The sequence below is a fragment of the Ahaetulla prasina genome, chromosome 3 (genome assembly GCF_028640845.1).
Source record: "Ahaetulla prasina isolate Xishuangbanna chromosome 3, ASM2864084v1, whole genome shotgun sequence".
NCBI lineage: Eukaryota > Metazoa > Chordata > Lepidosauria > Squamata > Colubridae > Ahaetulla > Ahaetulla prasina.
In genome coordinates this window covers 70507347-70530601 of record NC_080541.1, presented here as the reverse complement: position 1 = coordinate 70530601, position 23255 = coordinate 70507347, and the positions used below count along the sequence as shown (strand labels likewise).

General features: G+C 36.6%; 1 protein-coding gene across 4 annotated transcripts in view; it reads left to right on the top strand.

Annotated features, from left to right (window-relative positions):
* The window catches only part of ZNF516 (zinc finger protein 516), a 132562-nt gene that overhangs the window by 48620 nt on the left and 60687 nt on the right, over positions 1 to 23255 (top strand). For all 4 annotated transcript variants that reach the window (XM_058174924.1, XM_058174923.1, XM_058174926.1 and 1 more), the window contains one exon: positions 12929 to 14927. In XM_058174924.1, coding sequence (XP_058030907.1) covers positions 13121 to 14927 — 1807 coding nt within the window. In that variant the 5' untranslated portion in view covers positions 12929 to 13120. The remainder of the gene's footprint in view (positions 1 to 12928; positions 14928 to 23255) is intronic.

The following is a 23255-nucleotide window of genomic DNA, read 5'->3' as shown; positions in this document are numbered from 1 at the left end:
GAAAAATGTCAGGTGGAGGATATTTTTTCTCCAAAATACAGTGTTTCCCCGAAAATAGGACATGTCCCGAAAATAAGGCCAAGCATGATTTTTGGGGTAGGAGTAAATATTTGCCCTCTCCCAAAAATAAGCCTTAGTGACAGGGTGGGCATGGCTAGCACAGGATGCAGCCCTTCCCTTCCCAGGTCACCTCAGGGCTTCTCGGCCCCTTAATTAGATCAGCTGAGCCATTCAGGCTGTCATTCACAGCTGATTCATGGGTGCTGCTCAGGCCGCCACCTCCAACAAGTACCGCCACTTTTGCAGCCAATTGCGGCTGCAAAAGAAGCCAGAAGCCAAGCGATGTGCCCCACACGCCTCGCACCCTTCTTATTTAATGGTGTGACAGTCACAGTAGGAAATTCCATCCATGGAACAGCTGCTTCATGGGTGCCACTCCAGCCATGCCTCCCGCAAGCATGGCCATTTTTGCCATGGATTGCAGCCATTTCTGCAGCAGAAGGCCAAGTGATCTGGTGCAAGACACAAGTCTCCTGCTGCAGAAATGGCTGCGCCCAAGGAGTGCTTTTGGGAGAAAAGGCAAAGGGAAAGCGGTCACTTGCAAGCTCCCGCCCCACTTCTGCCTCTCCACCAGGCGACTCCTGGAAGCCACAGACGCCCAAAGCCTATGCTTGCCTGGCTCCCTTTTCCACAGTGCCCGGATCTTTATCGAAGGGAGTGGGGGAGGACCGAGACGCATGGAGCAAGACAGGGCTCGCTTGTCTTGCCATATCTTCTCTCCCTCTCGCCGGGCATGGCAGGGCTTCCTGCCCCTGCCCAAATTGGATGCAATTGAGGGTGGCAGATGGGGAGGGTTGGGGCTGGGGTGATGTGAGATTTGTCTTACCTGCCTTGTAGCTCTGTCGGTGTTTCACTGCTGTCTGCAGGCAAACATGTTGCAGGGTAAAAAAAACCTCGAGACTTCAATCAAACTTCCTGAACTTGCTATAAGTTTGGTTTTACCCTACAATGTGTTTGCCTGTAGACAATGGCGAGACAGGTGACAGAGCTTCAAAGCAGGTAAGAAGCATGTCTTCTGTCTCCCTGGCCTCACCCCTCCACACCTGCCATCCCCAAATTGCATCCAATTTGGGCAGCGGCAGGAAGCTCTGCCATGCCCAGCGAGAGGGGGAGATGAGATGACAAGAGGAGCCCCGTCACGCTCCATGGGTCTCGCTTCTCCCTCGCCCTACCTGCCACCCCCTTCAACAAAGAGACAGCGGGGAAAGGCAGCAGCCAGACTGCTGTTAAGGTACCATTGGGGCACGTGGAGCCATCTTACCTGCTTTGCAGCTCCGTCACGTGTCTCGTCATTGTCTGCAGGCAAACACATAGGGTAAAAAAAAGCCTTGCGAGTTCAATCCAACTTCTTGAACTCGCAAGAACTTTGGTTTTTATCCTACGTGTTTGCCTTCAGACAATGGCGAGACACGCGACAGAGCTGCAAGTTTATTTATTTAATTTATTTATTTATTTTTCAAACTCGCGTTGTGCATCTTGCATCTCCCTGGTCCCTGGCAAATGGGGGGGGGAGAAGAGATGGCAAATGGAGCGAGCCCCGTCTCGCTCCACGCATCTTCTCCCTCACCCCACATGCCACCCCCCTCGATAAAGAGCTGGGTGCTGTGAAAAAGGAAGCTGGGCGGGTTCAGACTTTGGTCATCTGGGGCTGCTGCGGGTCGCCTGGCGGAGAGTCAGGAGCACGGCGGGAGTTTGCAGGTGAAGGGGGATGGATGGATGGGAGGCGGGCGAGTGCCAAGAATGCCGGGGAGATTCTCACCTTTGGTTGCCCCAGCGAACAACTGACGAGTGGGTGTGTTGCACTGCCATAGCAGTGGTACACAGCAGCAGTCATGAGGTGGCCATGTTTGCCGACTCCTGCACCCCCAAAATAATAAAGACACCCCCCCTCCAATAATAAGGCCAAGCCCTTATTTCGGGGTTCAAAATAATATAAGACAGGGTCTTATTTTCGGGGAAACACGGTAAGATTCATTTAAGTCAACAGTAGTTATTCCTGAGTAAATATGCATAGGATTGAATTGTAAATATATTCTCCTTCCCCTTCTGTTTGTCACAATAAAATATGTGGTCATGGTAGCCAGCTGTATGGGATTTATATATTTTTGTGAGCTAAATTCCGACTTCTTGGTTTTAGCTAGCAAGGAGTAAACACTTTATGTGTATTGTGTGTCACAAAAGGAATAAAAGACCTTTGGAACTTATGTCCCACACTATTGCTGGCATTTTTAAACTACAATAAAAGCTCAGTTTAACAGATCATTTGATGGCAGGGGGTTCCATTAAATCCAAATTGATTGAATTATATCTTTACACAAGAAAATGTAAATGTAGACAAATGACATACAATGTCAATCGCATCATTACACAAATGATGTCAATTACGTCACTTTGTTTATACTGTATTGCTTCAGAAACAATGCTCTTTGCTATTTAGGTTTTAATTTTCTCCATTGCTTTTGAAGTCTGCTGAAAGAAGATCTGGAGAGCCAATTATGTATAGTAATTTCTTAGTAGGCTTCAGAATGATTCTTTTTCTTAAATAAATATATTTAATATTTTACTATTTTCATTGCTTTTGAGCTCAATTCATTTTTAAATTGACATCTCTAATATTGTCAATTTCAAGTATAAGCCCATAAGAATATATTGTATTATTTCCTTAGCTCTGTTAAAGTTTCAAGGATGATAAATTAAGCACCAGTTTCTTACCTAAGAATTTTGGCTTCTCATTTAAAATGTTTTATACCAGATGATTTAAAACCACTTGATGACAGCAACTTCAGCAAGAACTGGGAATGGCAACAAAATTGTAAACCTGGTTGCTTCATGTTAGTGCTTTTGTGAATATTGACAGTTTCTTTGGAAAGTTTAATAAAAATGAAAGGTGTAAGAATGCAGCCTTGGGCTAGGGTTGTGTTATTATTTTTTCATCCTCTTCTGTTCATATTGGCTCCGTGAAAGGTTTTAAGACAGCACAAATAGATGCAAACTCCTAGGTTTCGTAGACTTGGGATAAATAACCTTGCCTGGATCACCTTTGTTGTTTTTCAAGAATTGATTTCTAGAAAAAATAAATCACACCTATTCTTAGCTGGCAAGGACAGTGTGAGGATATCGGTGTGCATTGAAACTGGGAGAGAAGAAATAGCTTAGAAAATATTTACTGACATTTGTTGTTACTTCTTAGCATAAAGCAAACTTGTAGAGGAAAAATATTTTGATAACATTATTGGTAAGAAACGATCAGAGCTTTTCTTCTTGTCTTTCTTCAGTATGAATGTGTAATATTGAAGTTCCATGGACATAATTCAGTATTTTCCACAGAAATAAGCCAGGTTTGATTTCTATTTTCTAGAGATCAGTATTACACTGTTCCAAAGCTTGGCAGCTTTGGAAATCCAAAATAATAATCTTGGATTTTACATGTTATTTGTTGTAGAGAATGATTCCTTTTCAGATGGTTTTATCTTCTTTTAGAAAAAACTCATTCACTATATTTACTATGGAAAATTGTGTGTTTGCGCAGATACATCTATATATGTGCATATATGTTACCTTGGGACTCTTTTGGTGAGAAGCAGCACATTCTGGTCTCTTCAACTGTCTCCCAAGGAGAACATTGTGGCAAGGGGCAGGACATCAATCCTGGCTTCACACAATTAAATAAGGAAAGTTGCTTCTGATTTCTAGATCAGGGAACAATGGAACTGTGGTGTGAATGGAAATGGGAACTGTCTTACTTTTTGTAAATTTTAAGACAGAAAAGGAACTCATTTTGATTTAAGAGGATAAATGTTTTTCATGAAGATAGAATTTTGTGGCTCCAAATGTTGCTGAACAGTGGTTTAAAACAAAACTCTGGAAACAAAAATTAAAAATATAATGCATCCAAGGCCAAAATAATTATTTTCATAATCTTTACAGAGTGGGCTTATTTAATATCTTGGGCCAATAGTATATACCTATGTAAATATCATTAACTCATTTTTTTTCATAACCTGTCTGCACTTCTAATTCCTTGATGATAAATTAAATATATGATGTTTGAATTGATATGGGTGAATTTACATGGTGTCTAGTTCTGCATATATTTTAGCTTCTCCTAAATATTTATATTCTAATAAAATGGATTATGATATACATAATATTTTATTGGTTTAATATTTACATTAAAATGGAACTGTAATTTTATCCTTTGTTCTTAATGCCATAATTGCAATATGCCTCAGAAAAATGATCCTTAACTTCATTTTATATTTTATTAAACTGGTAGATCCCAGGCCACTTAGTGAAGATCCATTGGATGGAATTGTATGATTCAGTGATATGAAAAAATAATTATTTTTTTGTCATATCACAGCACCTCTTATTAGCATTGGATCAGATTTCTAGTGTTCTGCCATTTATACTGAAGAAATCTCTATCTACTTCACATGATCAAAATTTTGAACAAACTAGGGAGTCAAATTCTACTTGAAAGTAATTTCTCCTATTTAATTTCATTTTTAAAAGATTTTGGTAGCAAGTGACACTAATAAGCTAAACAAGATCAGCCGTGTTAAGCACTTGGATGGTAGACCTTCCAGCTTGCCTGGAAAGTGAGAAAGAATTTCTGGAAGAATGCAATAGCAAGAAAGCTATCAGAACTTCATCCAGGGTTTGGCTATATTATTTCTCTAGACATTCAAACCTATACTTGGGAATAGTGTGGAGTAGCGTAGCACAGAATTAGAATAGATTAGATTAGATTAGATTAGATTAGATTAGAATAGAATAGAATAGAATAGAATAGAATAGAATAGAATAGAATAATAGTTGGAAGGGACCTTGGAGGGCTTCTAGTCCAACCCCTTGCTCAGGGAACTATCAACAAAGAATCAAATACCACAAGTGAAATAAGTTCATCGTGTTGAATCCTGAACCCCCCCCCCCCCCGTACATGTTGATACTGTTGAAATTGGTCAGGAAATCTCAACAGAATTATGCACTTGCTCATACAAGTATGCCAAACAAAAACACTGAACTATGTTAGTAGTCAATAGTTAGTATGCTTAATTTAAAGGGATTGCTTTAATTTTTAATTATCTGAGGCTTATAAAAAAAATTTTTTTTATAATTAATTTTTTTATTGCTTTTTTCTAACATTACAACCAAAAAAGAAAATACATTTATTCCACCCTTGTGCTATACATGAAAAAGGAAGATTTGGGTCTTCGGATATATCGTCATGATTGCCAAAATCCACGTTCTCCAGGTACAGGTACCGAGGCGTCCAATTTTCCAAGCGCATAGTCCACGAATGGTTTCCAAATCTTCCAGAAAATATCTTCTTTATACACACCACTTCTAATTTTAATATCACATGTCATTTTATCATTTAAAGCTAATTTCCACATTTCAGAATTCCACTCTTCTATTCCAAAAATCACATCTAATTTCCAATATCTAGCTATTATAATTCTACCTATTATAATCATAATTCTAATCAATTCTTTTTCATATTTTGTTAATTCTATTTCCTTAATTACCAACAATAATATAGTTTCCACTCTCAATATTATTACTTTCCCCATCATTTCAAATATCATTTTCTCCAATTGTTGCCAAAACTTTGTAACCTTATCACATTTATACCACATATGTTCATAAGTCCCCAATTCCATATCACATCTCCAACATTTTTACTAATTTTTTATCCATTTGTGACAATCTTACTGGAGTCAAATACCATTTCAAACAACTTTATAATTATGCTCTTTAATCCTTATAGATAAAGTTCTCATAATTCTACTATTCCAATTCACATTCCAATCTGACTCTGGTATTTCAATATTAAGATCTTTTTCCCAATTTATCCTCATCACTCTTTGTAGTTTTTCATCAGAGTTTATAATCTTATAAACCCTGCTAACGAGTCCCTTTAGCCCAATTTCATCTTTCATAATCCGAGATACTAGATATTCAAATTCAGTTTCACATCTATTTGTCGAATAATTTTCCCTTAATTTTTTTGTCCATTTTTCTATCTGTATTTTTTCAAACCAGCTTAACCCTAATTTTTCAATAATTTCTTTGTTCCTCCTTTCATTTTTTAAAACTTTTAACCAATCTATAATAGTTTCTATATTTTCATCTTTAATCACTTCATTACATCTTGTATTATTTTTAATCGGCCAATTTCCAATTGTCTTCCCCAAAAAGATTATATCGGGAATTAAAATTTTAACAAATTTATTCCACATTTTACTTAATCCCTTTAACCAATAACTTCTGATTACACATTTTGAATTTGTTTTATCTAAAAACCACCTTGATCCAAATTTCTCTATATCCCTTAACTCTAAATCTCTCCAATGATTATCTTCACCTTTAAGTATTTTTACCACTATCCGGATACCATATGCACAATAATAATTAAATAATTTGGGGATTCCTAATCCACCTTCCTTTTGATTTTGATACCACATTTTCTTCACTAATCTAGGTCTTTTCCCACCATTACAAAATTTGTCCAATTTTTTCTGATATCCTTCAATATCTTTTTTTGTCAAATTTAATGGTAGCATCTCGAATAAAAAATTAAACTTGGGCAGCAACATCATCTTACACATTACAATTCTACCAAACCAAGACATTTTATATTTATCTATCTTCTTCTCAATTTCATTCATCACCACATCATAATTAAATTTTTTCAATTCTTTAACCTTGAGTGAAAGCATTATACCCAAATATTTCAATGTATTTTTAATCCTTATCCCAAATTGCTCTTGCATATTCTCGCACTCATTACCATTACTATCCATTAATAATTCTGATTTTGACCAATTAACTTTCAGACCTGTCATTTCCTCAAATTCTTTCAAATGCTTATATATCTTTTTCAGATCTTTCTCTATATTTTTCAAAATAATTAAAGTATCATCCGCATACAAATTTATCTTATATCCCTTATATCCTTCTAATTCTTCATCTTTTTCTATCATTTTTGTCAAGATTTCCATAGCCAATAAAAATAATGTTGGGGACAAGGGACATCCTTGTCTCGTACCCGCTTCTAATTTTATCTCTTCAGTTAATATTCCATTCACCTTTACTCTTGCACTACTTTTTTGATATAATTTTGAAATAACATGTATAAACTTGTTACCAAAGCCTAAAACCTCCACAATTACTTTGATAGCTTCCCATTGTACAGAATCAAAAGCTTTAAAAATATCTAATGATACTATACCAATTTTATCATTTATGGTGGTAATGGTGAAGGCTTATAAAATTTAAGGAAGGATTCTCTCTGTATAATTTTACAATTGATCATTAAGATTCCATAGCAAATACAATTGGGAGGTAGCAGATTTTTATAGTGGTATTTTGTGGAATGCATTGTTAGATATCATAATTATTTTAATATGTCTTTAAAACCTAGTGCCATCATGAATGTGACATGACTATACCTTACAAAATTCTGAGACAATATCAGGTTGATAGGTTGTTCTTGGTTGTTTCAGAGATGAATAACGATGATGAATATTGTTTTTATGGGGTTATTAATTGCCGAACATGAGGAATAATATCTGTAACAAGTACTTGTATTGTAATGTATTTAGGATATGCTGATAACTTATTTTTTACCTACCTAGAACTATTTCAATTACGTTGGTTGGCGTGAATATACCTCAATATACCTCAAACTTTATTAAAGCTACCCATAGTTGTTGAAGCTCAGCATTATCTTATCCCAGATTTATAGTGGGTTGTATCCAGATTTAGTCCATAAATTTCCAGGAGTCTCTCCTAAATATAGCCAAATATGTATTCCAGCTAGATTTAGTGTCAGTATATCAAACAATCTCACCATCATTCTATAAGATATATGATATATTAAATATCCCTAATAAAATTTCCATATGTTCTGTTCTTAACCTTTTCAGGCTGTTTTGTAAATCCAAAAAGGCCTAGGCCATTTCCATCCTTTGAAACCCTTAGTTATAGTAATAAAAATCATGATACATGAAAATAAATTAAGCTTTTTCCTTTTTCAGAAAAACAATGCACTTCAAAGAATGTGATAATTATATTTTACCTATTGAAGATGGGATGTGTTTTTCCTTTGTTCTGAAGAGGTTAATTATGAATGTAGCATTTCATCTAATCAGAGAATTATGAGTGCATATTTGTGTGCTCTCTGTGTGTGTGTGTGTGTGTGTGTGTGTGTGTGTGTGTGTGAAGTACGTACAAAAGGTTCTAGAGAAGAAAGAATATGGTAAAAATGATGGTGTGAATAGCTTTTTCAATATTATACATGTAAATAATTATTTCAGTCTCGAGATTTCATATGTCTTATGTGGTGGTTGTTTTTATTTATTACTATTGTTTTATAGGCTATGGGTTAACTGCTAAGACTGGCTGCCCTTTTATTTTTTATATTGGAGTGGAAATGTAGTTTGGACATAATGGATTATTGATTGGTCTGAGAACAGCAGAAGCCCCAAGGCCTAGTCATCAATGGTACTTACTCTCCCATTAGAGAATGCATCACTTCATGCAGCCATTTGGGATCCAAATCTGTAGAATATAAGCTTATAATTGTTGATCTTGTAACAGAACAGTTTTTAGGGCAAGGAGCTCTTCATTATTGTGATGGGCTTGCTTCTTCCCCCTCCCATTTGCTCAAATAATAGTTTCTTTGTTTTGGTAGTAAGATAAGCTGGATCAGGATGTTAATGATGTATTTTAATTCATGCTTTATAGTGCTACAGTGTACCCATAGAATACATTTCTTTGTCTCTGTGAAGACAAACATGACCAGTATACTAAAGCACAAAATATGTACTGAGTGGGTGACAGGGCTATGTTTCTCTATATATCTTGTAAAACAGTGCAAGAATGAACCTTTTAGTAAAATTCCTTTTAAAAAAGGGTTCACATTTTTGCTCCATGCTTTCCCTTGTTTTCTGTCCTATGAATCTTCTCTTCTCTATTTCTCACTGGCAAGATCTGTATTTGCTTAATATATCCTTATAGGTGTGTCTCTCCATGAAAGTTATTATTGGTAGTGCTGTTTCAGAAGCTCCTAATTATTTTCTCAGGAGTTTTGGAGCCCAGTTTTTAATACCATCATTAACTCAGGAGAGGGAGGGAGAGAAAGCAAATGATGTGGGCAAAGAATCTCAGAGTAAATCTGCAGTGTTAACAGTTGCAGATCTGAAAATAATGCCTTCCAGAACACAAAACATGTAGCAGACATCTCTTTGCCCAGAATAAAACAAATTGGCGCTTTAGCATTTCTGGAGACTAGGATCCTGGAGACAGGATGAGATCAAAGTTCCCAGCCCTTGAAAAATAGGCCACCTATAAGATTTGCAAAACTGCATCAATTCAAATGAAAATGCAGAGTCAGAAATAAATTGGCTCAGCTCACATTGGATTCTGAGATCAGGCAGTTCTGGAGCTGATTCTGAAATTGTGCAGAACATTATCAAGCATTATTGAGTACCTTTTTCACTTGCAGTTGTTGTGGTTTTTTTTTAAAAAAAGGCTTGGCAAAATTTTATCATCTTCTATGGTTCTTGAGGGAATAAAATCAAGGCAAAATCCTGCTAACTTTTCCCTAATGCCTATATTCACTCTGAAGGACGTATCCTGCTGGGATTTCCTGTAAAAGTCAAGGATGTCCTTACTATTTAAAGACAGTCGGCTCCCCGATTCATCTTGCTACCCTAATGTCTCCTAAATCCTCTGCTATTACAGAACAGTTATGTTATCCTTGAAGGATAGGAACTGAATATTTTTTTAAAAACATGTTTCCTTGTACAAACTTCTTGGCATCATTTCTTATCTGAAGAGTTTTAATTGCAAAATAAACTGCTGTTCAAGAAGTGAAAGTTATTTTCTTAAGGGATTTTGTATATAACATTACTTTGAAGCACATGAAATGGAATAGATATAATAATTACTGGTCTAAAATAAAAGTATGATTTAGTTTTATAACTGTTGCCTCTAACCTGGCAACGCTGAAGTGTGGAGACAACTGTCAAAATTCTCAACCAGCACGGTTCATCTTCTTTTCATATTTTGGCCGAAGAGGTTGTAGAAAAAATGCTTTTAAAGGGTTCTGACAATCCCAGCTGAGCCACACAATCATCAGAAGCTTTTTTTTTACTTTTAAAAGCATTTTTTCAACCAAAGAGTAAATGCTTTTAAAAGTATAAAAAAAACAAAAAACCTCTGATGATCGAGTGGCTCAGCTGGGGCGGGGTGGGGGAGCAAGGGATTTTTGCTACAGGTTCTCCAAACCACCCGCCACCATCGCTACTGGATCAGGCGATCTGGTCTGAACTGGGAGCATTTCACCCGTGCTGTCATCCCCGGTGGAATGACAGCCCTAGCACAGTGGGGCTGACAAGAGAGAGAGAAGAAAGAAAGAGAAAGAGAAAAAAGGGAAGGAAAAGAGAGAGAGAGAGAGAAGAAAGAAAGAGAAAGAAGGAAGGGAGAGAGAGAGAGAGAGAAGAAAGAAAGTGACGTGAGTGATGTCATGTTGGCCCCACCCACCAAGTCACATGCCCACCAAGACACGCCCACAGAATTGGTGGTAAAATTTTTTAGATTTCACCCCTGATATAGATGATCCGTTGTTCACGGCCCTTTAATGGCATGGAATTGAGCTGTGAAGGGCAAAATACTATGACAGCACACTAATATCAACAAGAGATTACATTATTATCAATATAGTCAAAGTACTTGCAAATAGCATTCTCTGTTGCCAAATCAAATGAAATATTTATTATTAAGGCCACTTTACACTTGTTCTTAGCCCAATGGCTGAAAAGCAATAGCCCTAATTTTTGATTGAAATCATTTTTTTCCCATGGGTCTGGCTCGACTGGTTCTCAGATACCCTTTTAAACCAACCTGGTTAGCAAAACCTGACTCCAAACTCAAGTCAGTCCTTAGTCTCCCTTTGGAAAGCCAGGAGGGTTTGAAAATGCCAGGAGTCATTTTAAGCAATATAACTGGGATACTGAGTTTTCAACCAGATTAAGCCTGGTATAACAATTTTACAGATTATTAATTCTTCTCGAATGGCCATATACCCTTATCTTATCTCTCTTTAATTCTAATTCTGAAATTCTCTTGGCTAGGCTGGAATTCTCTTGCCTCTGGAATTCTTTAGGAATGATATAAAAACATCCCTTTTCAGCAGTGCTTATGTACATGTGGAGTTGTCCCTGTGGAACAAGCCATATGCTCCTTTGTTGCTGTCTACCGGGAATCAAGGAAGATACATATCTCTTCCAGTTTAAAGAATCACCCCAGCGGACAGCACAATGTCTAGCTGACCATGCTTCTATCTCACCAGGATTCTGACATCTTTCCAAGTTGCTGGAATTTTTTTTTTTTGCTACCATTTGTTTTATCCCTCCTACCTACAGGAGCATAGCAAGAATTTTTGTGATTGCCACAGCTAACTGTATTACAGTTACCTAATGTATATTGTATACCTAATGTATTTTGTATACTTCTATTGTATTTTATATGTTTTTAAAATAATAATGATATGTTTATATGTTTTATTGTTCTGTTCTGAAGGCCCTAATAAAGGTTTGATTTGAATTATGGGCACAGACCAGAACACATTTCCATTACTGATTCACAGAACTGGATCTCTCTATTCCTGGTCTTAAAATGTTTTAAATCTACCATAAATTGGTTAATATACTTCAGGAATAATCGTTTTGGGGAGATGTTTTACATAAAATCCATCCTGTGGCACATACTTTCTGGGAGGAGAATTAAAATTAGGTGGGGCAGAAATACAGATACCTCAAAGCAGAAATGTGAATCCTCCTTTTGAAGTATTATGTATACAAATGTTACCATTGGATCCATGCTTTGTAAATTAGATGCATCTTCACCAACAGAGAGACAAGATTTTTTTTTTCTTAAAAAGCAGGGTAGATTTAAAAAAAATGTATTTTTCCATTAAACATGAAGCACTTGTAATAAACAAGTAGAAAGGTTTCTTCAGTATATAAAAGAGATTTTATATGCATGTATCAACCATTTATTTGCGGGGCAGAGAAAACAGCATCTAATTTTGAATAGGTACTATAGAAAATACCAGATGTTCCTCCTCCGACATGTAAAAATGAAGTTTTCTACAGCTTTTAATGTAGCAAAATTGTGAACGCATTCCTATACTTTATTTGTATTAACATGGATATTAGCAATCAACTAAGAAAAAAAATAGTTATAGTCGTTCATTTAATCTGCTTGTTTATAGGAATTTTATTTAACTAAAATAAGATGCATCCTTTTCTGTATGTCTGCATGTTTAAGAAAAACATTTTTAACAAGGATAGCTTACTGGGTCCTACAGAAATCCTTTATCTCTAGACAAACAAAATTTTGGCTGTTTTTCATGAAATTATACATGTGTATAAAACCACAGACTTAAAATATTACAGTTACTTCAAGAAAGGGCTTATTAAGTTGAAGCTACATGCACACTATTTTTTGGTTTGGAAAGACAAATTTAACTGCTTGTGAGATTGATGTTCTTATTTTAGCACATACCAATTACATGCATACTCTGTATCCCAGTAACTGAAGGTACTATTTCATAGGTTTGTTTATGTTATCTTACTGAGCTTATGAAATATCTTACTGGGTTTTCTGAATTATAACATCATCCAAGTTAAAATTTAATACACTTGCGTATACCAAGAGTTTGATTTAGATGAAAAGAAAACCTTAACAGAGGCCTGTCACAAGGGAAGTAACAAAGAAGAACGTTGTGAATGTGCTTCAAATGAAATGCTTTTGCATTTAGTAATGAGGTGTTGTGCTTTTGTTTTGGTTGCAGGTTTTGTTTGCCATTTGACTCAGAAGCATCAATGAACGCTTATATCCGGAATGCTCTCAAGCTGAGAAGCAATTTGAATATAGGAATGAAGAGATAGAGGCTTGGTGAGAAACATCCCCAATAGAAATTTCAACATAATTTTCCACTCCTGGGCAGGGCTTTTACCTGTTGACTGATGTTGTTGGAATACAGATGGATTGTAGTGTAGATGCAAACATGGAATTGCGAAGAGCCTCCAGTCCTCACAGGATGAATAAGAATGATGTGGATGCAGACAAATCCATGTTGCACAGCTGCTGCATATGTGGCAAGAGTTTTCCCTTCCAGAGCTCACTGTCACAACACATGAGGAAGCACACAGGTGAGAAGCCCTATAAGTGCCCTTACTGTGATCACAGAGCTTCCCAAAAGGGCAACTTAAAGATCCATATTCGGGGTCATAGAACAGGCACCATAAGCCAGAGGAATGACGTGGAGACGGTGGGAGAGGCCCATCTTAATGAGATGAAGGTCTTCGAAGGCTTTGATGGTTGCACCAGCCCTACCAAAAGCACCTCTGCTTGCAACAAAATATTGAATGGAAACGTTCCCACAGAGGATAGCAAGATCTTGCTCAGAAGCAGCAGAAAAGAGGCATTGGCCGATGATGTTAAATTATGTACTGTTCAGTGCAACTTCTGTAAAAGCAAATTTGAAGGGAAAAAAGAGTTGGAGCAACACATACATCAAGTCCACAAGCCTTTCAAATGTAGGCTGTGTAATTATATGACCCTAAGACAGGAGACCCTTTTAAACCACATAGAGAGAGATCATATTACAACTCAAATTCCAAATGGGGAAGCCTACCCTGAGAACTGCAAGCCTGAGTCCAATGCTGGAGAATTTCCTTGTGAAGTCTGTGGACAAGCCTTTAGTCAAACATGGTTCCTCAAAGCTCATATGAAGAAGCATCGAGGGTCATTTGACCACGGATGCCATATTTGTGGCCGGAAATTTAAAGAGCCCTGGTTCCTTAAAAACCACATGAAATCTCATGGCCCAAAAGCTGGGAGTAAAAATAAGCCAAAAAGTGATTTAGAGCCCATTGCCACTATCAATGATGTCATTCAAGAAGAGACTATTGTGACTGGATTATCCCTCTACGAAGTTTGTACCAAGTGTGGAAACCTGTTTACAAATTTGGAGAGCCTAAAAGCACATAATTCTGTACATTGTAAGTCTCAAGGAATTTGCAGTGATCCTAGAGGAGAGAGACTAATAGATGGAGATTTGGATTCATCTATAGCAAAACAGTTTTTCTTCCAATATCTGAACTTGAGGCCATCTGTATGGATAGAAGGTGTTTCAAGGGGCCAGTCAGGTAAAAGAGTAGCTGAGCTGGATCCAGTCAACAGTTACCAAGCTTGGCACTTGGCTACCAAAGGGAAAGTTGCAGAGCCTTCAGAGTATGTTAAGTATTTAGGATGGGATGAAGTTCTGGCAGATGCTGATGTCACGTATGACAGGGACAAAAGGGAATATATCCTAGTTAGTCAAGAGAAACGCAAGCAAGAGCAAGATTCACTCAACTCTTCCAGTAATCCAAAGAAGAAGAACTGCACAGGTAGCCGTTCAGAGAAAAGCAATAATGCACAAGCAGGGGACAACTGCATCCTTGGTCAAGAAGACCTAGAATACAGACCATCCTCACGTCAAAGCAGAAGGGCATCACAGAACAAGTCCACCGAGTGCTTTGAGTGTGGCAAGATCTTCCGCACATATCACCAAATGGTCCTTCATTCCCGAGTCCACAGAAAAGAGCGCCGAAGCTGCAGTGAAGGCGGATCAGTAGTTCAGCATGATAGATATGGTTCCAATAGTGAGGATGGTGATTCTGGATCTGTCAGTGCACCAAGTACACCAAGTTCTGCTTCTGCTCAAGAAGAGTCAGTCACCTCTGGAATAGGTGAAGAGGGTCCTGAGGATAGTTCTGAGGAAGGAATACATGAGCCATCCCCATGTAAGTATCTGTAGGTAACTGCATTTTAATTCACAAGTCTTTGTTTTCTTTTTTGCAAAATTTTATACAGGTATTCCTCAACTTATGACCATGACTGAGCCCAAAATTTATGTTGCTAAGTGAGATATTTTGTTAAGTGAGTCTTTCCCCCATTTTACGACCTTTCTTTCTACAGTTGTTAAGTTAATCATTGCAGTTGTTCAGTTAGTAACACGGTTGTTAAGTGAATCTGGTCTATCCATTGACTTTGCTTGTCAGAAGGTTGCAGAAGTTGATCATATGAACCCGGGACACTGCAACCTTTATAAATATGAGTCAATTGCCAGTTGTCTAAATTTTGATCACGTGACCTTCAATGGACCTGACCTGTTCACGGATGCTGCAATGGACAGAAGTGTGAAAAATGGCCATAAGTCACTCTTTTCCAGTGATGTTGTACCTTCAAATGGTCACTAAATGAACTGTTGTAAGTTGAGATGACCTGTACATACTAAAACTTCTTTAGTTTTGGTTATGATTTTTTAAAAAATAAAAAAAGATCTAAAATCACAAATAGAATTTCATCAACTGTTTAAGGTGGTGAAATGGCTTCTGAACATGGATTGATTCAAAGATATATTATAGGTCAGTGGTGGCAAACCTTTTTGGCATTGCATGCCGAACGCGTGCCCACACCCATAATGCAATGTGCCCCTCACGCATGCATGCGCAAACCCTCTAATACTGCCCTTCCCCCTGCGCATGCACCTGTTCCCCCCCACACATGCATGCACGACCCCCACGCCCCGTTTTGGCCTCCATTTCCAGACTTCCAATAGGCCCGTTTTCCACCCTCTGGAAGGTCCGGAGGCTTTCCTGGAGCCTCTTAGAGGATGAAAATGGCCTCTGGTCCTCCAGGGGCCAGAAATGGCCCATTTCCGGACTTCTGGTATACCTGTTTTTTGCCCTCCCAGAGCCTCCGCGCGAGCCCTGTACTTACTTGGCATCCAAAAGGAGCTGCTTGGAGACTCCTGGGAGGGGAGGGGCAGCATGGGCATGCACGCGTGTCTTGCATGCACAGCAGAGACCTGAAAATCAGCTGGCCAGCGGGAGGTGCACACACATGCACGGTGGAGCTGATCTAGGGCGACAGTTCGTGTGCCCGCAGAAATGGCTCTGTGTGCCACCTGTGGCACATGTGCCATAGGTTCACTATCACGGTTATAGGTGGTCCTCGTTTAGCCAGTTTGGACTGGCAACTTAATTGATAAGTGGTCACTAAGTGAAACTGTCCCTTTGCTTATGATCTTACTTCAGATTTCCTTTGCTTAACAGACTTGTGAAGGTTGTAAATGCAAGGATTGATCATAAAATTACTTCTTCAGCACCATCGTAGCTGTGAATGGTTGCTAAATGAGGCTAAAGGAGAACTGCTGGTAATTGTACTTAAAGCTATTGAAACAATTGAGCAGTTTGTTGGGTAGTTCTATTAGGATTAAGATTTAACGGTGGCCTAAACTGCACCTTGTTTGGTGTTCAGTCTGCCTTATGTGAAAGAAATAATAGAGCTCTGAGTCCATGGAAGAGGGAATCTGGATTGAGGATATTACTGTATTTAGAACTACTATATATGGCTAAAAGTAGATTCCTTACTTCAGAATGTTTCTGTTAGCATGATAACTAGTACAAAACGATGGAGGGGAAAGAGCAGTGCATAAGGATTGAATGTCTAATAGGACTAATGTTTGGATTTGACCCAGTTCCTTAAAATTGTATTTTTACAGTGGTCAATTTCCACTTAACATTTGTTCCACTTAAATAGCAAACTAGGTGAGATTTTTGTTGCTGGAATATGCCTGCACTAGTGATCCATAAGGAAGGGTTTATATCTGCAGACCTGTTTCACCTGATTGGCATCCTCCATTCCAGAATCACTGAGTAGGAAAGACGTGTGCAATTAACTTCACCTTTGTTGGTTTATTCTCAGCTATTTTCTAGGCATTGAATTGTACTTTGTACAAACAGCTCTATTTCTCTGAGTACATAACTCACAAAGTAGATTTATATACATCAAGGCTTTTAAAAATCTGATATTATTATAGTAATCTTTTAATTTAGTAGACTTGAGTTTAGTGAGTTTCATATTTAATGGACAAATTTGTTTTTGGACAAAAATTGGTTTGTCCAAATGCCTCAAAATAGTATATTTAAAACATTCACTGCTTCTCATAATCAATATTCTGTTATTGATAAAGTAATTTTTTTCATATTTAAATATATTTTGGGACACAAAAATTCCTGTTTGCTATAAAATGAACATTGGGCTGCATTGGAAAACTCCTCCTCCTTAATTTATTAAACTGAATTTACTATAATGTGAAAATAGTGAATTGGCAGAATATATCTGAGCATTAAAATTGGTGTTCCAGGTTGTATGGATAAGTTAAATCTTAGTAGGATTTGCTATATTTTTTTTTGACATACAAATAATGGAAGACTTCCTTACACTGAGTAGACAAGATAATAGCAATTTATAGAAGTAGAACATAAATCTTTTTCAAACTCCTATAGGAATCATTATGACAAAATTAGAGAAAGAGAGATGCTGAATCCATGCTCATTCAGAGTTTCCCACGAAACATTATCCCATAATAACACTTCAGATGATATGAAGGCCAAGCTTGGATGGGGAACTATTCAGTGAAATTTTGTCCTCCTACTCTTAACTTCTCTGAAATTGTCAACCTTTTTATAGGAAGTCAAATATATTTGTTACATAGAAGTGTAACTTTGAAGTAAGATCTACCATAGCAGGCCCAACTTGGTTCTTCTAACTGTTTTGAGAGAACCATTTCTAGATTTACCAGCTACCATGGCTAGGAGCATGTCCAAAATATATGGTGGTATAAAACTTGGGGAAGGTAAAATTCACTGAGAAATACGGCATTTTGCCATAGTGTCCTCATCACACATTTGTTGGATAGATTTGGGGTGCTTATTTTGCTCTAATCTTTGTGATGCTCTCCATGATTCAATAATGATAATATTTAATGTTTAATGATTATTTAACAATCATCAAGAAAATATATGCATATTCTTTTTCTTCTTCCGTTTTGATCCTGTGCTTTTAAAAGTTGTATTCAAAAAACTCCTAGGCTAATTAATCCCTGTGGATTACTGCAGTCCTTGGAGTCTGACTGGCTAAATGCAACAAATTATTCTTCAACTAGAAGCAGGGTAAATATTTGAAAGAAAACTATTGTGATTGCATTTGTATCATATTTTTCATTGCTTAGTTCTCTTTGTTTATGAGGCTCTTTCAGATTCTCTTAAATTCCAGGGAATTTTTTCCCCCCCTACAGCTTGTTTATATATTTTTTTGTTGTTAGTAGCACAGTGCCTTTCTGCTGACATTTCTTCCCCTTGAGAGTTAGCTGATTTGAGTTTTCAGATTTTTTATTATGCAGTGGGAAGCTAAAGAAATAATCAGTGCAGTATTGAGAAGTTTAAAATGCATTTAGAGTTGCTATACCGAGGAGCTTTTCTCATATTAACCAAGTGACACATTTAAGCTGGTCAGCCTAGCTTATTCAGCCAAAAGTAATCATTGCTTTCCACTGAGTGTTAAGTACTTAAATCAGACAGCATTTGCAAATGTGTTTATTGCAATCATTTTTATAAATTGACATACACTTTAAATTTGTTTGTAATGTCTGAAAACTTATTTTGTATTTCATCACTGTAAATTAATTTAATCTTCAACATTTTAACAATGTTAATATTTTCAAAAAAACATTTCTCAAATCATCAGTAAGGTCAGATGTGAAATTTATTTTATTTTATGTCTTACTTCATATCTAGACTTTAGAGCATGTTTAGCATTTGGACATAAATGGATTATTATTGATGAAGTAAAAATATATTTACTTAACATTAAAAACAGTTAACATTAAAAACAAATTATCAGGAAATATTGAGGCAGAAAGGGTTTCCATGTTTTAAGGCTGAAGCACAGGTACAAAAAATAATTCTTTGTACATTTGCCCAAATATTGATGAGACTTATATGTGTGTATAAATGTGTGTGTGTGTGTATATTTACACATCTACATGCACAGTTTAATAAAACAGGAAAGACAACTTGTAAAATATTTAAAAGGTTCTGTTCCAGCCGCTTGCTGGTCATGTTATAACTTTAAATTAAACATTTATTTTAGAGAAATATTTACCTGATAAGATAACAATGTTGGCATCAGGTTTTGATTCCCTCCTTCGGGGAAGGATTTCGTAAGCTGTCTGGCACACTGGGAAAGCCCCCTCCCTTGGAACCACCCATCTAATTTAATTTGACAGAAGTACCCTGCAGAGAAAGAAATAATAATTTTCATCAATTTGATATTCTTGCTGATATGGTAGAAAGTCCCCTGATCTCAGTGGAAGTTACAGTAAAAATATAAGATCGCAGTGTTAATAATTAAATGTGCAGTTACTATCTGGCATTGCATTAGGACAAAGTTTCTTGTCTAATGGATATGGATTGTCATCGATAAAATAATGCTTATTATGTAGTCACTCTGGAATTGCAGAAGTCTCATAGGAAGTTTGAGCCTGCCTTTCAGAAGCAAATGACAACAGTCCTATTCTGTGAACTTTGGGGGAGAACTTATTTTATTTCTTGCTTCCTGTTTCTTTCCAAGTTCTTTTTACAATGTTTTAACTATTTTCAGCGCATCGGATATTTTGTCAAGGCAATGTGTAAATCAGCCAAGTAAATAAATATATAATGAGAATAATAGAACTCACCAAATTTAATTAAGAAAGTTGGTTTACAAATATATTTTAATATGGCTTTGCTGTTTGCAGAGCTCAAAGTATTTTTGAGGCATGCAAATAAATTTTAAATCATTTGAGGGCTCATAAATTAAAAGAAACATTAAAATAATAGATTGCATTATTATGTAAGAAGCCGCTGGGAGACATTTATGTGAATAATTGCTTATCACATTTGTTCTTGGTTATGTGAGATAAAAGTCAAGAGTCTCTTATGTTACCCTTCCTATTTGCAGAGTTCATTGACTCAAGTACTGCTAAGTAGGTCAAATGCAGAACTACGTAAATTATATCGAAAAAATAAAATTCAAGATAAAAGTGTAATATGTTGCTGAATATAATAATTATAGATAAAGTGAGTGGGATTAACTCACTGCAAATTCAGCAAGCCAACATTTGAAAAATCCCAAATGGAAGTAAATGTAAATTTATTAATTGCATTATTACGTTTTTGCCCTGATATTTTCCGTCATCATCACAATGGTCAAGTTGAATACAAACATGGAATATATTTTTATTAATCTTATGCTCTTTCCTTGGTTATTAGGCATTATGGTACATTATTTAATACAAAGGAATAAAATATTTTTATTTGTTAAAGAAGTTAACTTAATTTTGGCCAGTGTCCAAAATTAAGTTCAATTTTAAGACAGTTATAATAAAAAGGAATTAAGCATTACAAAAATAAAAAATCGTACACACACAGATACAGTCTATTAAATTATTGAAACTATTAATGACATTTGTCATGAAAATTAGATTATTTTACTGAGAGCTATAGGTTGGACAATAGAGATACTTTTTAGAGTTATCACAAGTTTATGAAATTATAACTAGAGAGTTTTAAATGATTGCCCTGAGGAATCATGAGATTTAAAACACATTAAACTAAACTTATGTTGTGAATAGAAATGGTGATTGAGCAAAATTTAGCTACTCTCTTAAAATCATCTCTGAAGTGTTTGCTAGAAGGGAGGGAGTAAGATCAGCATCTGTTTTTCTGGGTCTGATTGTTAGAAGGAGTGTAATTAAATCTTTATGCCAATTTAAATAAAAGCGGTAACGAAGAAGGACATGTGCTATTGATTCAGTTTCCTTCAAGAGACGTAGAGATAAATAATCTTTTATGGGTACTAATGTAAAAACTCATCTGTATGTTGGGTACAACATGTATTTATTCATTCAGTTTATATAGCTGTCCATGTCACATTCGTGCCTCTGTGTGCTTTATACAAGTCACAAGAAAGCAATAAACAAATACAATAAATAACCCAAACAAATAAAATAATTAAAAAAGCAGAACCATAAAATATAATCTGTGGCAATGTTTAGTTATAGATTATAAACAGTAGGATCATCTTGTGGGTTCATACCTCTACTAGATACCAGGCACAGTGGCAAAACCATGTTTTCAGAGCCTTCTGAAAGATTACAAGGGTTGGTGCTGATCTAACCTTACAAAGGGATGATGAGTGCCACTGCAGAGGACGCTCCTTAATAGGCAAGATCCGTAACATGTGGGAAAGATTTTGGATCACTGCAAATTGTATCTTTAGCATGTTTGAAATATAGGTCTTTGGACTAAAGCTTTGGTCCTGTAGTAAATCCAGGTTAATAATTTTATTTCTGACAGAGTTTTCTCATAGCAAATTGTGATTACATATATATATATGAAAAAGACAGGAGGGAACAATACACAGAATCTTAAATTAGACTTTATTTCAATGAGGTATGAGTATGTTTGCAATATTAAAGCAGCTGGAAAACTTACATAGAAAAATAGCATAAACTTTTATCTTGGATGCCATAGTTAGATTAAGAATCACTGCACTAGTTAAGCAAGTGCAAAACAACATGCTATTTTTATGACTATTTAAATGTTCCTTTTTTGAATATATACCGTATATACTCGAGTATAAGCCGAGTTTTTCAGCATGTTTTTTGTGCTGAAAAACGTCCCCTCGGCTTATACTCGAGTATATACGGCTTATACTCGAGTTTTTTTTCTTTTTCTTTTTTTCACATTATACCGGATGGTGCAAACTTGCCGGGCTTTTGCATTAGCGCGGGGAAGCCCTGCCGGTGCAGTGAGAGGGCGGGGCGGGGGAGCCGCCAGCCTTCTGGGCTGAGGGAGGGAGGCTTTCCCTGACCGGTAGCTGCCTCATTTCCCTCCCTCGGCTTATACTCGAGTCCCCAGTTTACCCCAGTTTTTTGGGGTAAAATTGGGGACCTCGGCTTATACTCGGATCGGCTTATATTCGAGTATATACGGTAAGTGAGTGGAATAGATGTGTAATATGCCAGCTCTTGACTATATAAACTCTGTATGGCCTTTATAGATTTGAAGGAGTTGTTAAATTAAATCCCCAAAACAGGCTATCAGGGCAAAAAAGCAGCAGTCTCATATATTTATCAATGGCTTTTTCTGGTAATTAAGCATAAAATAGCATAATGTGTGTTTCATGTAGTTCTTCAGAGCAGCCTATCCTTCTCATCACATTACCCATCTAAAATAACCATCCATCAATCCACCCACCTACCTTAACAATATGAATCCAATTCATGTCAATAAATTGAAATATTCAGTTTCTATATCAACTCTTGACAAAAAATCATTATCTACCAATGCTATGAAGACTATGAAGACAGCTCGACTGTCTGGAACCCATACCACATTTCTGACATCAATACAATTGAACGTGTCCAGAAATATTTTACAAGAAGAGTTCTCCGCTCCTCTGAATACAACAAAATACCTTATGCCACCAGACTTGAAATCCTGGGCTTAGAAAATTTAGAACTACGCCGCCTTTGACATGACCTGAGTTTAACTCATAAAATCATCTATTACAATGTCCTTCCTGTCGAAGACTACTTCAGCTTCAATTACAACAATACACGAGCACACAATAGATTTAAGCTTAATGTTAACCACTCCAATCTTGATTGCAGAAAATATGACTTCAGTAACAGAGTTGTTAATGCTTGGAATAAACTACCTGACTCTGTGGTCTCTTCCCAAAATCCCCAAAGCTTCAACCAAAAACTGTCTACGATTGACCTCACCCCATTTTTAAGAGGTCTGTAAGGGGCGTGCATAAGAGCACAAGCGTGGCTACCGTTCCTGTCCTATTGTTTCCTTTCATTATAACCAATTAATATAGTTATTACATACTCATACTTATATATATGATTATATATTATATAGTTATTACATGCTTATGCTTATATATACTGTGTGACAAAAATAAATAAATAAAATAAATAAAAAATAAAATAAATAAAAAATACCATACTGCCATCTTTTCTACTTCCCAAATGAGCATGAGACAATATATCTGGGCTCTTGCATCATGTTGCAGAGAGGATACACTTCATCAATTACCAAGGGAGGGAAGGAAGGAGGGAGGGAGGGAAGGAAGGAAGGAAGGAAGGAAGGAAGGAAGGAAGGAAGGAAGGAAATTAAAGTTATATTCAGGAGGTTCCTTTTTATAGCACATCACTCTTCTGGAAAATTGAC